The sequence below is a fragment of the Mchenga conophoros genome, linkage group LG17 (assembly GCF_057382185.1).
Source record: "Mchenga conophoros isolate Kocher_MC1m ecotype Shallow Benthic linkage group LG17, M_conophoros_male_GT1.1, whole genome shotgun sequence".
NCBI classification, from domain to species: Eukaryota; Metazoa; Chordata; class Actinopteri; order Cichliformes; family Cichlidae; genus Mchenga; species Mchenga conophoros.
Genome location: NC_140542.1, coordinates 4287667 through 4303772, shown reverse-complemented (window position 1 = coordinate 4303772; position 16106 = coordinate 4287667). Strand labels below are relative to the sequence as shown.

Genomic DNA, 16106 nt, shown 5'->3' with positions numbered 1-16106 from the left:
TCCGATGAAGGATCCAGGTGTGGGGATATTCTTCTTTTTGACATCCATAATCTAGAGGGGTTTTGGAGCCAGCCTTTGGACGCAATTCCCAGAAATAAGGAGTGACAAAGAGTGAGCAAATGTTCTCTTGTACAGCCACGACAATAATCAGGTGGTGAAAGGCCTTGTAGGAGGAGAACATGTTCAGAGGTAAAAATGTGTGGGGGGGCAGGAGTGCTTGATGAGGAACCCAACGTGGTTGTGGAGAGTCTCCCCTCTTCCAGTTATTGTGCCGTTCTCATCCTCCATCCCACAGAGTAAAAAAAATACTCAGTAAAAGCAAAGGGGTATAGAGAGAAACACACTGACACTACTGGCCAAGTAAGAACAAAATCCAAGTCAATGCTGAAGTACTCCTGTCCATGTTTTTCTATCCTCCTGCGTGGAAAGTGGCGCCGCATGACGTCACACATAAACAGGAAATAACGATAGTGAGCGGTGCTGTGGAGAAAGAATTAAGAAATCACGACCTGTCGGATTTAAAATATTAACACACAAATACAATGTAAAGCTATCAGTAACAGTTAAGACGGACGAAGTCTGAGTTTGGTCCCAGTACGACGTGTCGTTTTCCCAGCTCCAGGAAATCAGCAGGCTCAATGGTCCAGAACGGCACAGATCAGGTCCTGCAGCACGTCAAACCTGTGAGTCACGCTTTGTGCTAAGAAAGACTTAAGTAGGGGAGACCGGGGATAGTTGTAACATTTTTGACATTTCTGTCTGTAAATTGGAGCTCTTTTAAGGTAGTGGATTCAAAATGTAATGCAAAGTATTTACATGTCTCGGCTATTAAATAGTGCAGCTATTTTCTCTGCAGCACAATTACCCATTGCATGGTATGGCCTCAAACACAAAGAGTGAAATGTTACAATTAACCCCATAGTCTGGGTTAGTTGTAACATATCCCGGGGTGAAATGTAACACAATGAAATAAGGGTACTAACAAAACATTAACATGTAATCTTTGTTTATTCAACACATGAATGCACTTAGAGCCATTTATGTAGCTGTGTGTGTGTGTGTGACAGAATGCAGAAATCTAGCTTTTGAACATATTCCAACCCCCCAAAAAAGACAAATTATGGAATTTTCTGTTTTCTGCAACTGAATATTTCATTAATTTTGGTTGGTCTTCCTTGCGTTTGGCCTCATTGGCTCAGTGGGCATTATAACCTACAACTCTTGCACCAATTTTGAACATAACAATGAAGCTGAAAAAATTTAGTTGTTCACCAGCATCGCAATTCCATTACTTTTTATCATGGCTTACCTTGGTGTGGTTTGCAGAGTGCTTCAGAAAGATGAGGAAATCTGTTTCTTGCACCCATCCTGATTTATTTCCACTACCAGTACTTCCTACTGGTCCATCTCTGACACAGTGTGGGAATGTGTATGTGTGGGAACACAAACAGTGGAGGAATTTTGTTCCCAATGGCATTAACCGCATATACAAAGGTGACCAGTGAACCTCTCTCTGCTGATGTCATTGCCCCAACTTGTTTAATATAAGTTAAAGTAATAGTGTGGTAAGTTGTAACATCTGCATTAACCCAGACTGTTGCTGTTACAACTGACCCAGACTCCTATAGCCATGAACTAGCTAACATTACAGCCAACGGCTAAAACATTAGCTCTAAAGACCTACACAGAATATATCCCCATAGACATACAAATAACATAATTTAAGTTTGATGAGTTTAACTGCAAAGCAGATAATGCTATTAGAAATTGAAATAAAGTAGAAAAACTTACTTTTTGGCATACAAATTACTTTTTTTCGTGTTAAATTGTTTGTGTTTGACAAAATGTGCTGATTTTTCACATGTGATAGCAGAACTGAGTTGGGCATGCACAGGATTAATCACATCATTTGAAACTTAGCCCTGATTGGAGAAATTGGAAGTGTTACAACTGACCCACGTTACAACTATCCCCGGTCTCCCCTACAATAACTAGAGTCAGTTATCCGCAAAAACAAACATGACGAGGTCATATTTGTTAGGATAAGACCATATGTCATTTATGTTTATTTATCCCAAAGTTGTGAAATTCAACTACAGCTGTCATAAGTGTGCGTGCGTGTGTGTGAAAACCTAGATGAATATGGAAATGCACAGTAGTTTATACAGGAACCATTTTCCTTGTTTTAGTTTTATATTGTTTTAAATGCAGGGAAAACGTGCTGCTGTTGTACTGAAGGGTTAAAGTACCAAATAATCATAAACAGCCAAAATAAATAAATATCTGCTTACACCTATGAGTAATGTTGAAAGCTCATTTATATTTTACAGGCTGGGCCGCAATCATTATAACGTTCAAATATTTTGATGAAAAATCACTCCATGTTTATTAGCTGGCAGATGTTCATCATCTTCTATGATTCCAGAGAAGTTTTATGAGAAGTTTTATGAGAACTTTTCTTTTCTTTTCTTTTCTTTTCTTTTTGAATAAATAGTTACCAACCCTTTTTTTTTCTTTAATTTTTACCTGTACCAGGTGAGCTGGGAAAGATGAGTACTGTTCATCGATCATGAAATTCCAAGTTTATAAAAGAAAGGTCTGCACATGCCTTCCAAGGTATGGCTGCATCTTCCTATTCTTGGTCGTGTTTGCCTTAAGCTTCGTGATAGATTTCATGGACATCCTGGAGGTGAGGAATTGTTTTTTCATTCATTTATACATCTTTTCTCTTACGCTTGTCCAATTCAGGGTCATGAGGGCTGTCCCAGCTGTCTTTGGGGAGGAGGCAGGGTGCACCGTGCACATAGAGACAGACAACTATTCACACTCACATTCACACCTATGGACAATTTAGAATCACCAGTTAACCTAACCCCACTAATTGCATGTCTCTTTATTCATTTATTTGGGACTTAAATCATTTTAGGCAGTGAGATAAGGTTCAAGAACTGTGTTTTTAGAATAGTTTCATTTAATGACAGGCATTGTTTTTGTTTTGTTTTTTTACATTTCAAAATTAGCAGTGTAGTTTTCTTGCCAATGGTTTCTGTATTTAACTGGAATGTTGTAAATATAACCAGCAGACATGATGGTGAAGGATTGATCTGTGAACTCTATGTGGCAAATAAATGTCTACCTGTGCTAACCAAGAAGCATTGTAAACAGGTGTATTTATCTTATTTCCACCAGTCCTGATACGAGAGTAATTCTTTCACCTAGCATGTAACAAATAAATCTAAACCAATTTAAAAAGTGATTGGTGATTATACCCCCACATTCCATACATTATACACCTCTCCAGAAGTCCCACAGTCACTGTGAGTGGAAACACATGTAAAAAATGTTTGTACAAAATGGCCTTGGGCACCTTAAATAGCAACATAATGGCTTCTTACACAAAAAATACAATTTCTAATCTGACAACTTAACTATAAACTTTGAAAAAAGTAACAAAATAGGAGTATATTTCACAAATAATTATTTTAAATATTGCTTCAGTAAAAATGTTTAAAATCCACAGTATACTACTAAAAGTTTTCAAATCTATTACAATCGACTGTGCTGTTCTCATTGTCAAATACAAATTCTTTTCCATTATGTGTATTTTGTCGTATATGATAGGAAAGGTCTAGAAGTTACTCCATAGTCATTTGCAATTACACTGTAAGGAGGGGAAGTCTTATTTCCTATTTACCCATTGGTAAAACTAAATACCTACACTAACTGAGCAAAAGAATGAGAAACAATATACAGAATCTTCAAGTTTTATTTGTTTTGTCCCTTTTACCAGGACAAGGTAACTCCATAAACCTTTTTTTAGGTTTGCCCCCTTATGATTGAGGAGACACGCTGAAGCTCACTCACCAGATAGCTTCCAACTCTCTTTACTTGTAAGCACAATCAATGAAGAGCAGTTACAACCCACTCTCTGAATAATGATTTGTATTCACAATGTAAGAAGAGAAGGTTAACATGCTCCATAATATGGGCTGCATCAAAAATATTGTGCAGTTAAAATGTGCAAACATCATTGTTTTTTTTGTTTTTTTGTTGAAAAACAACAAAAATCTATCTAGTACGACCATCTTTTTTTTTAACTACTCAGAAGGTACTCATTAGTTTAAAAAAAATAGATGAAGTATCCATCCATGTAATTTGAAAGTTTTGTCATAATTTCTTTCTCTTGCAGTGTATTTTTAATCTTTACTGTAAAAGTCCAGGTCAAAAGAAAATTAAACCATGAGTCACGGGCAAGCAACATGACTTACTATGTGTTAATAGACCTCTCTGCATTGACTCATACTTGTTATTAATCTCTGTCTTCCTTCTCTCTCCCCAACCGGTCGCGGCAGATAGCCGCCCCTCCCTGACCCTGCTTCTGCCGTAGGTTTCTTCCTGTTAAAAGGGAGTTTTTCCTTCCCACTGTCGCCAAAGTGCTTGCTCATAAGGGGTCATACGATTGTTGGGTTTTTCTCTATATGTATTATTGTAGGATCGATCTTACAATATAAAGCACTTTGTTTGTATAGCGACTTTTGTATTGATTTTGTGCTGTATAAATAAAATTCAATTGAATTGACCGTGGACCACAAATTACGCCCTTGGAACTGTTCTGTAGGATGGATGTCTGGAAAGATGGCTGGCTTTGTTGCCTCATTGTCCTAAATAGAGCCAACATTGTGATAAAGTGCATGTTCATGGTAAATCATCTCTTTCTGTCAGTTTAATGTTAATGTTAACCCAGACAAACCTGAAGTAACTCAGATATTGGAACAAGCTCGGGTTTAGTGCACTCATTTGTATTTGACATCTTCACTGAATAGTTTATTAATTTTACTGAAGATTGAAGATCAAGCAGATGTGGATCATTAGACATTTGTATTGGCACAAATAAGACATGAAAGTAGGAAATACAATTTCAAGAGAAACGTTTTATTGTAATTTGTTAACTGCTGGCCATTTATTTGATGGATTTTTGTGTCTGCTGTGCTCTCTCTCTGTTTCCCATTTTCAGAATACTGTGAAATCTACCATCCATAGCTCATATGCAGACAGACATTATGACTTCTGCAAATTCCAACCACTGTCCCTTAAGGAGACTCGTGAAGAACACCTCCTATTAAAGTCCATCGCTTGGCCTGAAACTCCACCTTTACCATTTCCTCATTACCTGAGCAAGACCAGTGATCCCTCACACAGCAGCTTCACCATTCTTTCAGGGAGGGAAGACGGAGAGTGGCACAAAGATGATAACCTGGAGATTCTGATCAAAATGTACGACTTCCAGGGGCTTCCAAAGAAATTTGGGGGAGACGTTTTACTTGCCCGGCTCCATAACCCGACTCTTGGTGCAGGTGTGGTAGGGCAAGTGGTGGATCATCTCAATGGCTCCTATTCTGCTGTGTTCTATTTACCCTGGGAAGGAAACGCAGAGGTTGAGGTGATGCTAAAACTGAATTTCAATGTGATCATGGTCTTTCAGTCAACCTTCCTTTTTAATACAATATGATCTTCAGACAAAGGTAGGATTCTCATTTCAAGATAGTAGACTAAACAAGACACAGGTGCAAACGATTAAAATAAGGATAGGGAAGTAAAATTCAGACACAGGAGACAACTTTCAAAGTAAAACACAGAAATGGTAACAGAATCTAACCAATCAGACACAATTCACACTTGACATAAAATGAACTAAATCTGAAAGCCAAGCTATAAACACTGAAAAAAAAGGTTTCAGGTCCTAAAAGGACATGGAAGTTAGCTCTAATTTGGCACTTGTCATGTTTAACTTTAAACTTTGTTAAAACTTCAACTGCACCCAGTCAAAAAGCCACACTCTAAAGCCGAGACCACATTTTTGTGCATGACTCTTACTGCAACCAACTTTAAGCATCAATATTATGTGATACATCATACAACCTCACTTCCAAAAAAGTATGGACGAAGTGATTTGCAAATATCATAAATCAAGATTTTCTTCATAATAGAACAATATAACAAGTTTAAACTGAGAAAATGTCCTGCTGTAAGGAGAAAAAATGTCATTTTGAATTTAATGGTAGCAATACATGTTGAAAAAGTTAGAACTGGGTCGTGTTTACCACTGTGTGGCATCTCTTCTTCTTTTAACAACTAAGGAAACCAAATTTTGTATCATCCTCACTTGATATAGGATTCTAGTGGCTTAACAGGCCTCATTTTATTTTCCTAATGTTGGTCAAAGTCTGTACTGTAGGTAGCCCAATTAAGCAGTATGTGACTCTTCTACTATGAAGCCATGGTGTTGCAAAAGATGCACTGTTTGCTTTTGCATTCTCTTTCTGAAACATGAAAGTCTTCCCATGAAAATGCCATCATCTAGATGGGAGCATATATTCCTGTAAAACCTGTAGAAGAACGGATCCTCCCACCAAGCACTGATGATGCTTTTCCACATGTGCAAGCTGCCAGTTCCAATAGCATTAATGTGGTGCGCCTGACATCAGAGAAGCAGGCTTTTGAACGGAGTGCTACTAACATGTTTCCTTTCCTCTTTATTAGAATTTCAATTCATATGACCACAGAACAGTTTTTTCCACTTTGTCTTAATCCAAATGACCTTAGCCCAGAGATGATAGTGGTGTTTCTTTATCATGTTCACATGTTGCGTCTTCTTTTCAGGATAGATCTTTAACCTGCACTTGTGAATTGCATGGTGAACTGTGTTCACAGAGTGATTTCTGGGAGTGTTCCTGGGGTCACACAGTGATTTCCATGACAGAATTATGCATGCTGTCTGTAAGCCTGAAGGTCATAGCTATCTAATATTTTTTCCCCTTATCCCATGCTTACAGAGATTTCTCCAAGATGCTTGATGATATTATATATTGTAGGTGCCGAAATATGCTAAGTGTTTTCAATCCTACATTTTGGAGCATTGTTCTGAAATTGTTCCACAATTTGTAATTTTTGCATATTTTCTTTTATTCAAAGAAACTGGGCCTCTCTGAAATGTTCTTTATACCCAAATATGTTACTACCATGTTGCCCATTAATCTAATTACTGCCAAATCCAACTGTGTTTTAGTAGAGCTCACTTTTCCACTTTTCTTTCCATTATCCCAATTTTTTTTGAGATGCTGCCATCAAATCCAAATTGAACTTCTATTTCTTAGAAAATAGTCAAATCTTCAAACTTCTAAAAGTATGTTTAAAATGAACAAAGAAAAAAAATGTATATATATAAAATGTATTTCTGTTCCCTTACAGATAAATACTCAGAGAGTGCACTGGTGTGGTAGCGGTTTGCACTCCTGGAGTACTTCTTTTGCTTGTTGATTTCTAAAGCAACTAAAACCATATTAATACTGATAAGATGACCACTATACATCGATATACATGATGTCTAAAAGTGTGGTTTGCATATTTAACTTCAACCATTTGTTCTTGTCATAAGCAGTATGCCGAGGCATGATCATTATGACGTCATCATGATCTAAGGGAAGTTTAGCTGTGCTGTATGCCAATCCACAGGGAAATACACAAATAGGAATGTCATTCTTTGTCCTCCCAGGTAACACTGGTTCACCCCAGTGAGGCAATCACAGTGCTGCGCAGTCTGACCAGAAAACACCCTGACAGGATTTACTTCAAGAGCTTCTTCCGCTCAGGCTACATCAATGAAACTACTGTCTGTAACGTATGTTTGCGTCCAACCCAGCAGCCTGTGTGCAACTACACTGACCTCAGTACAGGCGAGCCGTGGTTCTGCTACAAGCCAAAGAATCTGAGTTGTGATACCAGGATCAATCACTCCAAAGGAAGGCTTAAAAAAAACCTCATGACCACAGAGACCCTTTTTCAAAGGTGTGTATATGCCACATTATCTGTGTGACCTAAATGGGGAATTTCTAAAGTCGAGGCAAAAAGTGGGTTTTGAGGCTTTTCTTCCAAAAAGCTAATTATTTACACTCTGATATGAAGAAAACTTCGTCTGTACTTGTGTTAATGGTAAATGGGCAAAAAAAAGGGTATTTTTGTTTTGTTCTCTGCAATCTAAATCATTTTGTTGCGTGTGCTTTGCCTCAGTGATGTCAACATGAAAGTCTCCATTCCAGCTTCAGGACCTTCCTGTGTCACTGTTTTGCCAAAAACTAAAGGTAAATTACAAGTTTTCCAATTTTTTACATTTTTTTTAGTAGTATGGAGTAAGCTAAAAGTTTTTGGATGCGATGTTAGTGTTCATGTGGAGAGATAATCCCTAAGAAGTTTTTTTCAGTGCTCCTTCAGAAGCTTGACTGCTACACATGGATCACTCCCTGGAAGCCATGTTCTGTGCCCTTGCAGTGCTGGGTCTTCGTAACTGTGTCAAAACACAACTTGTCTTGATCTCACAATTTTCTTTGCACTGTGTGTGGGCCCACAGTTGTGTGCTGATACATACTACATGTTCAGTTTCCAGTGGATATACTCAGACTTCCCAAAATGTTACAGTACAGCTGTCCTTCAGGAATTCACCTGCACAAACCTGTAAATGTCAAACAGTGACTACAGTTCCAGTTGATCTCCCACTGGATGTGCTCTCTGCACAAATTTAAGGTCCATAAGTAAATGTAAGTGATTATAACAGGACCTTCCAGATGCAATTTAAAAGTAGCTGCAACAGAAGAGTGTCATAAATGAACCATGAGCAAGAGATAAGGTTTTTGGTTTTTCTGACTAGTTTCCAAAATGTTTTGATCACAACACAAGCTGCACTTAGCAGATAAAATGCTGAATGAAGTGCACCCTCTCTCTTTAATCTTCAGTTTGAGGCAAGTTTTCAACATCCACATATGTGGTGAGTTGTAAGGTTTACAATCAAGACAGATTATGATATGTTCAAAGCTGCCATGATTTCATGTAGATGGCCACAGGGTTAAACTGTTCCAAAACTAATATAGTGGTGTGAAGTCTTGCATCTGTAGTATGATGGTAGAGTGGCTTTTTTTCTCTGGAATTTGCTTAGCTTACGCATGATTGCCACAGTAAGATTAGACTTATCAGCTGGTTAAAAATATACTATTATTTATTTTTTAACGTCTTCTCAGGTTGGTCCATGGTGAGTAGGCGCACTGTGAAGTCTAGACCCTCTGGGTATTATTTCCACGGTGTGTGGCGAGCATTACGTGGCCACAGAGTTCCTCACTTCAACACTTCCTCAGCTATCACTCAGTGTCTGAAAGGAAAGGTGGTTCATATATACGGAGACTCCACCGTCAGGCAGTGGTTTGAATACTTTAATGCAACACTACCAGGTAGCTGCTCCACAAACCTCTCTGGCAACAATTTGATTTTTTTCACAGTGAAACTTAAATCATTCTCTCTGTATTATTTTCAGATCTTAAGGAGTTTAACCTGCATAGCCAGAAAAAAATTGGACCTTATATGGCTCTAGACTATGTGAACAACATCTTGGTGACATACCGCTGCCATGGTCCTCCTATCAGGTTTTCCAAAGTCCCAATCAGCGAGTTGCGCTATATTGCCAACGAATTAGACAGCTTGACTGGAGGCAGCGATACCGTCGTAGTTCTTGGCATTTGGTCGCACTTCAGCACTTTCCCCGTTGAGGTCTACATCCGGCGTTTGCAGAGCATCCGCAGGGCGGTGGTGCGGCTGCTGTCCAGGGCTCCAGATACACTGGTTGTCATTCGGACTGCAAACCCAAAAAATCTGACGCTCTATGAGACAATCACTAACAGCGACTGGTACTCGCTGCAGCGTGACAAGGTGCTCAGGGCCATGTTCAAAGGACTGAATGTCCATCTGGTGGATGCTTGGGAGATGGTCGTGGCCCACAACCTGCCACATGAACTCCACCCACAGCCTCCAATTATTGAAAACATGATTAATGTTCTCTTGTCCTACATATGCCCTAAAAAAGGTGGCTAGATGTGATTGTTTTTCAGCAGCCCATGCACACACACATTTATTCCTTGCTTATTTATAACAGAGATAAATAGTAATGAATAATTAAACTGAGCCTTTGGATTCTCATGCAACAATCCAGGAAATACTGGAACTCCTTATCTGACACACAAGCAGGATTTACATAAGGGAATATTGCCTCATACAGGCTCATTCCAATGAACCAATCTATGACACACTATGAATGTTTTATTGACAGTAGGTTGTAATTCAAAGTCACTTATTGAGTAGTTTACTCATTACCACAAAAGAAGTAAGCTTCACTATGCTGCCTTGCTTCCAAAGAAAATGTGTTTCGCCACAGTCATCTTTTCAGTGCAACTCTTATTGTGTTTTCTGCAGCAAATCAAATAACACAAAAAGGCAAAATAAAAACGTAAAAAGGGGTAACATTGAGCAAAGTTAGAAATAATTCAAATGTTTGCCATAGATATATATTCAGGTGGACATAAAAATACCGAAATTAATGCTACTAAGAAGGGACATAAGATGGGATATAACATCTCGAAATAGTCACTGATTGTTAATTTAATAATGCTAAACATTACTTTATAAAATATGTAAACCCTGTAAAATGACGTCAGATTTTACACAACACTGCCAGTGAATTTGCATCTATTTCTAGAGTACTGTTGGGAGCATTAATCTGACTGACTTCTCAGGTATTACCTCTAGAGTTAAGTGTTTACTGAAAATATCACAAGACACGTGAATGTATTTTCTGGATTCATGAAAGGACAAAAACAAGAAAAATGTTCTCCAGCTGAATGAAAAGAAAAAGGAAGTCCTTGTCTTTGCCCGTGACAGATTAAGTTAATGACAACTTAGGTTCTCTTGCCACATTTGCTAAATCTTCTATCAGGAACCTTGGTGTAACGTTTGACTCTGTCTTCACTGTCAATGCTTACTTTAAATCTCTGGTTCGTTCTTATTTCTGTTACTTGGATCACCAGGTTGAGTTCTACTGTGTCAGGCTTTGGATTGATATTTGTTATTTATGCCTTTATTTTATCACATCTGGATTACTGTAAATTCATTGTTTACTGGTTTTAATAAAGCATCCTTGGAATGCCTGCAGGTTGTTCAGAACGCTACCCACATACATTAATCCAGGTGCACTGACTGAATTATGCTAAGGACAATTTGGAGAAAAATTATTTATACCAAAAGCATGACCTGTGGTCAGATGAGACTAAACTAGGTCTATTTGGGTAAAGAGATACTGCTCATGTTTGAAGAATGAATCCATCCACAACCCAAAGAATACCGTCCCCAAAGTAAATATGAAAAAAAGATATGAGAAGATTTTGAAAGTAGTCAGCAGCAAAACTTGGGTTCTCGTGTTCTCTTTCAACACGACAATCTCCAAAAATATACGTTGGCATTCTGGTCTGCACATAGCCCTGACTTGAATCCCATTCTCAGGGGTGAAGACCAAGAACCATGCCAGAAGATGGTCAAATCTGGAGAAGTTTAAGAGATTTGCCAAAGAAGAATGGTCTAGGACTGCTCAGGTGGTGCATGTGAGACTTGTTGAAAAAGACAACAAAGGACTGCTGGCTGTTATCCAGCAAAAAGGATTTTCAACATAATTACTGGCAACAGAGGGGCTAATAATGTTGACTCTGGCATATTTTAGTTCTTGTAAAATTATTTTTAATACATAAAAAGAGAGGGTAAGCAGTGCTTTAACAGGAAGAGACCTCGGGTAGAACTTGATTATCTGGAAGGCATGTTTTTCAGTTTAGTACAGAAATGACTAAGCATTAACAATACACTGATTTTCATGCTTTTAGCATTGTATTTTACATATCTCCTTCACAGTTACTTTTCTTAAAAGCTTTGTTGAAAGTTTTTTGCAGAATGAAAATCAGCACTTGATAATTTGAGGAGGTTCCTTTCACACCGACTTGATCATCATTCTTGTGGCCTTGGCTGAGTATGGTGCAGGTGGTTTCCAGGTGCGCCAGTGGAGGCCCGAAGCCCAACCTATGTGTTCACCGTAGGAATGCCAGTCACCGTTTAGATTGGCGGACCCACACTTGCTGTACCACCACCCGCCGCCCTCTGTAACGGTACATGCTCCAACAGCAATGTCACCAAAGATGCAGGGGGAGCAGCCATCATTATCGCGGTCAACTGTGCTAAAGCCATAGCCATTCTGATCAATGCCTTTATAGGCACCACGGATGGCATCACCTTTGGATAGAGTGGGAAACAAATCAAGAAAAATGAATTTTTAAAATTCACAGGGTTTCTTTAAAGTACAAAAAAAGAACAATATCTAACACCTGATTGCATTAACAAACAGTGAGTAACATTTATGTGTATATAAAAAGCAAAAGAAATATGGCGACAGTAAAAACTTCAACAGGCTTCAGGCTTCAGTACCTGCATTTCCACGGTACTTCCCAACATGTAGTTTGAACGCAGTTTTCTCATTTCCCAGTCTAAAGTTTTTGTACTCAGCGAAAGCAGTCCCATCTTCATGATCCCACAGATCCACCCTCATTGTCCACTTCTTGGACTTGTCTTTGGTAAGATAAAAAATCTTATTCAGCCCGAGCCAGTGGTCCTCTGAAAATCAAAGCACAAAGAAATAAATGGTAAATGGCCTGTATTTGTATAGTGCTTTATTTAGTCCCTAAGGACCCCAAAGCGCTTTATACTACATTACACTACAAAGAAAAGATTTAATATTTTTATGTTAGATCCATTCTTGATCTCTAGGATTATATATCACTACATCATAATAATAATCATTGTAATTTATTTACGTGTCAGGTTTCCAAAGCCAGTTTTATATGCTGCCCATTTTCTGTGGAAAGAAACGGCTCCTCCGCTTCGTTTTTGAAACACCGTCCAGCCTCCATCTGGATGCATCTCACAGTAAACCTGAGTAAGAAGTTCATTCACCACATATTAAGAAATTCAGCTGGCATTTACTTCTACTTTTTATCTAAGGAGCAAGAAACATTTTAGAATATGGCCTACAAGTAGTGGAGTAATTCACCTGTAATAAATGGAAATTGAATATTTTATTTGAAATTACAATCTAATCATACTAACCTATGAATACTTAAAAGTAGGTACACTACAATAACTCGGGTTTTTACAGGAAACAAAGAAATTATTATATTGTATGTTAAGTACAGTGTAAGTAATTTTAGCTTGTGTAAAATGTCATGGTAATTTTGCAGAAAAATAAATATTTATGTATCTTACATCCATTTAGATAAGGGGAAATTACACCCTTGGTCGGGGCTATATTATCGAGTATATAACCAGAAGCTCAGTGTGCTTTTTGTCTAACATTATTGTTAACTTAATAGTTATGAATATAAAGTAAACTGTATCCTGTTATCTATAACCAAATGAAACCTTGTTCTGGTGAAATCATTTGATAGATAAATTGCAGTTATAGTTTACAGTGCTGCTTCTGTTTGCTGTGATCTTATAAACATGACTTTGTTATTATTTCTTGGCTCGATCGATACCTTAAACTTGGTCGCGGCTCCATTTGGCTGGATCGTATAAACGCCACTGGATGCTCGTGGTGACAGAGTCTTAATCTGTGTGCAGTCTGTTCCTGAGGCGTACACCATAACAGAAAGAAACACAATAAGAAGCAGAAGAATAAGACTGAAATAGTATACTTATCTGAGTAATAACAAACAAGATGATCCATACCTTGAGGAGAACCTGCTTTGTCCTGTCTCTAGCAATACAAAGAAACAGTTTTAAAGTGAGTCTTAACCTCGTTTAAATATCCATCTTAAATACTGACAATACAGAAGCAGGACAGACCAAGTAGGGAAAGAATTTTAAAGCTCTTACTTTTACCCCGGCCTGTTCTGTGCAGCTCGAAAGAAATGCCAGGATGAGTCCACAATACACAACCAGACTCTTCATTTTGACCTGTGTTTAAAACAGACCAGACTGTAAACAGTGTTTAGTCCGATGAAAATTGCTGGTAACTCTGCTCTCAGAAGATGACTGGCTGCTCAGAGTAACTCTGTCCTGTTCATTACTGCAGCAGTAATAGTCAACAGTTTTTTCTCCAAACACATACTTGCGTGTTAGGTGAACCTTAAACCCCGTCTCAAGATTAACAACAGCAGCAGTCCCTTTATCCAATAGCTTAACTACCACACCCCCTTCACTGCTATGACAAGCGCGTCACTTCCTACCTTAGGTCAGTGTGAGTGTGACAACTCAAATCTGAACAACTGATGCAGTCATCCAACATGAACTGCACTGTTCTCTGAAAGAGCTTGTTTACCTAATGTTACACAACTTTCACAATGCTAATTTCTCAGACCTCTCTGGCTACACCTCTCTCTAACATTCCAACTGAGTAGTTCTATTTGCACAGCAATAAAGTCAATGTTTGTGGAAGCCAGTTACAGACATTATCTTTTTATTGACTCGGATAGCAAGGGATGTTTACAATTGCTCCTTTGGCGTCTGTAGTTAGAAAAATTACATGTTTCCCTTAAATCTAAATTTCTCTTCAGATATTGTTATTCCCCAGAGACTCTGCTCAGTCATTTCTTCTTATTCTTGAAGATGATAAATTTGATGTAGATATGAAACTGAAAGAATAAATTCTAACTACTTTTAAGCAATTGCCTAACTTTTTATTTAATGGCTCCACCAGATGAAATGTTTTAACCATTTAAGCATGGCACCAAATTTTCCAGTTATTTATGGTTTGTAGTAGTTTCAGTGATCGCCAGGTGTCCCATGAGACGTGTCGTTTTAAGTAAAATGTTTTTGCAACTTTTAACTTCAACTTTTTACTATGAAACACAGAGGTGCCACAGTTCTCAAACCAAACTCTGGAAGTTGATCAAAAAACGATTTATGTCTTATTTTTCCAAATGTTTACAGTAACTTTGGATAAAGCACTTGTGAGATGCTCCACATTTCCCTTGTGTATCTGCGATAATGTCTATATGTACTCTAGCAGGATGATCTTTGTGGTTGTTATGCTACAATCACAGTAGGAAAAACAGTGGTTGGAGAATGCAACACAACCAAAATTACTGTGTATGGTGCGCAATGAACTTGGTTGTTTCGAGTGATTGTTTCGACGACGGGGCCAGCATGACGCACAGGGTGACGGCTGAGGGAGTTGCATGCTTAATCTCTGGGTGACCTTGGTTAGAGCAACTACTTCCAACTGGTTTTTGACAGCAAAGAAATTGCAATTGTTTCTAGGGAGGTTGCAATCTACTCTGGTGTGACTGAGCCATTAAATACAAAAAAGCTAGACTGTGGTGAGTAGAGCAGACAATAATAGCAATTAAGTATGTTATTGTGTGTACCCAATAGGGTAAGCATGAACATGCATGAAGATTGTCACACATACAGCGATTATCAACAGCTATACATATAATTCTTTTGATTTTCATATTTATCATCCCCCTGTGAATCCAATGTTATTTGTTTCCACAATGGAATTTCACCACTAAATAGGGAATGAAGAAATTGAAAAATTTGATGTAATTTGGTGTAACTTGGTGTACCTATTTCTACTGGTCATGTCATCGAGTCAAGTGCTGACTTGGAGTCAAAATTGGGACCAGTCATTGGTTGGGAGCAATGGGACATCTGCAAAAGGGATGTTTAGTGCAGCTATCAAGTTGAAAGCTATCAAGTTGAAAGCTAGCAGTTACAGTATTAACATTTTATAACCTGTTACCTTGGTCTTGAATATTATTAATGGAATGACCATAAAAATGACCATTTTTATGGTCTTTTTTTTTTTACCTCTTCTTTTGTGGCAAACTAGTAATGGAGTGGGCTCATTGGAGGGTGAAAGAAGGTATCTTTTGTAATTAACTGATTTAAGCCTTGTGTAACAGAGATGACTGTTAAGCTGTGAATGCTAAGTTATGAAATTTGGGCATGTGCTATGGTACTAAGGTTTATCCAATTTATTGTAAATCTATTGTGTGATATGTGTAGTGTGGTGTATTTTCCAGTTGTTTAATGATTCAAAAGCTGTATATTTTAATTATATAAAACTCTAAGTAGCCAATTATGACCAACTGTCACCAACATGATTATCACTATTGTTTTCATCAGCAGTGATTTTTGAATTATTTGCCACAATTATTCATCGGTTTTAGTGACAAAAATATTTTTAATGC

At 38.0% G+C, this 16106-nt stretch overlaps 2 protein-coding genes across 4 annotated transcripts; one reads left to right on the top strand and one right to left on the bottom strand.

Annotated features, from left to right (window-relative positions):
• The first annotated feature begins 453 nt into the window (after nucleotides 1-453).
• On the top strand, nucleotides 454-11021 carry LOC146554920 (NXPE family member 3-like). Of its 3 annotated transcripts, none has more exons than XM_085251719.1 (7): nucleotides 454-683; nucleotides 2536-2616; nucleotides 2749-5440; nucleotides 7553-7845; nucleotides 8068-8138; nucleotides 9069-9275; nucleotides 9359-11021. In XM_085251719.1, the coding sequence occupies exons 3-7, from the start codon at nucleotides 4898-4900 to the stop codon at nucleotides 9910-9912; spliced, it is 1668 nt and encodes a 555-aa protein (XP_085107845.1). In that variant the 5' UTR covers nucleotides 454-683; nucleotides 2536-2616; nucleotides 2749-4897; the 3' UTR covers nucleotides 9913-11021. The 3 variants fall into 3 exon arrangements, with proteins under 3 accessions (XP_085107845.1, XP_085107844.1, XP_085107846.1); XM_085251718.1 differs by having other exon boundaries at nucleotides 2536-2689; nucleotides 5015-5440; XM_085251720.1 differs by lacking the exon at nucleotides 9069-9275 and having other exon boundaries at nucleotides 2536-2689; nucleotides 5015-5440.
• LOC146554919 (angiopoietin-related protein 5-like) lies at nucleotides 11008-14083 on the bottom strand. The gene is made up of 7 exons (XM_085251721.1): nucleotides 14021-14083; nucleotides 13786-13866; nucleotides 13639-13666; nucleotides 13446-13537; nucleotides 12726-12843; nucleotides 12340-12525; nucleotides 11008-12147 (listed from the first exon to the last, which is right to left on the bottom strand). Exons 2-7 carry the CDS (start codon nucleotides 13858-13860, stop codon nucleotides 11849-11851), a joined length of 798 nt encoding a protein of 265 aa, XP_085107847.1. The 5' UTR covers nucleotides 13861-13866; nucleotides 14021-14083; the 3' UTR covers nucleotides 11008-11848.
• Nucleotides 14084-16106: the final 2023 nt, after the last annotated feature.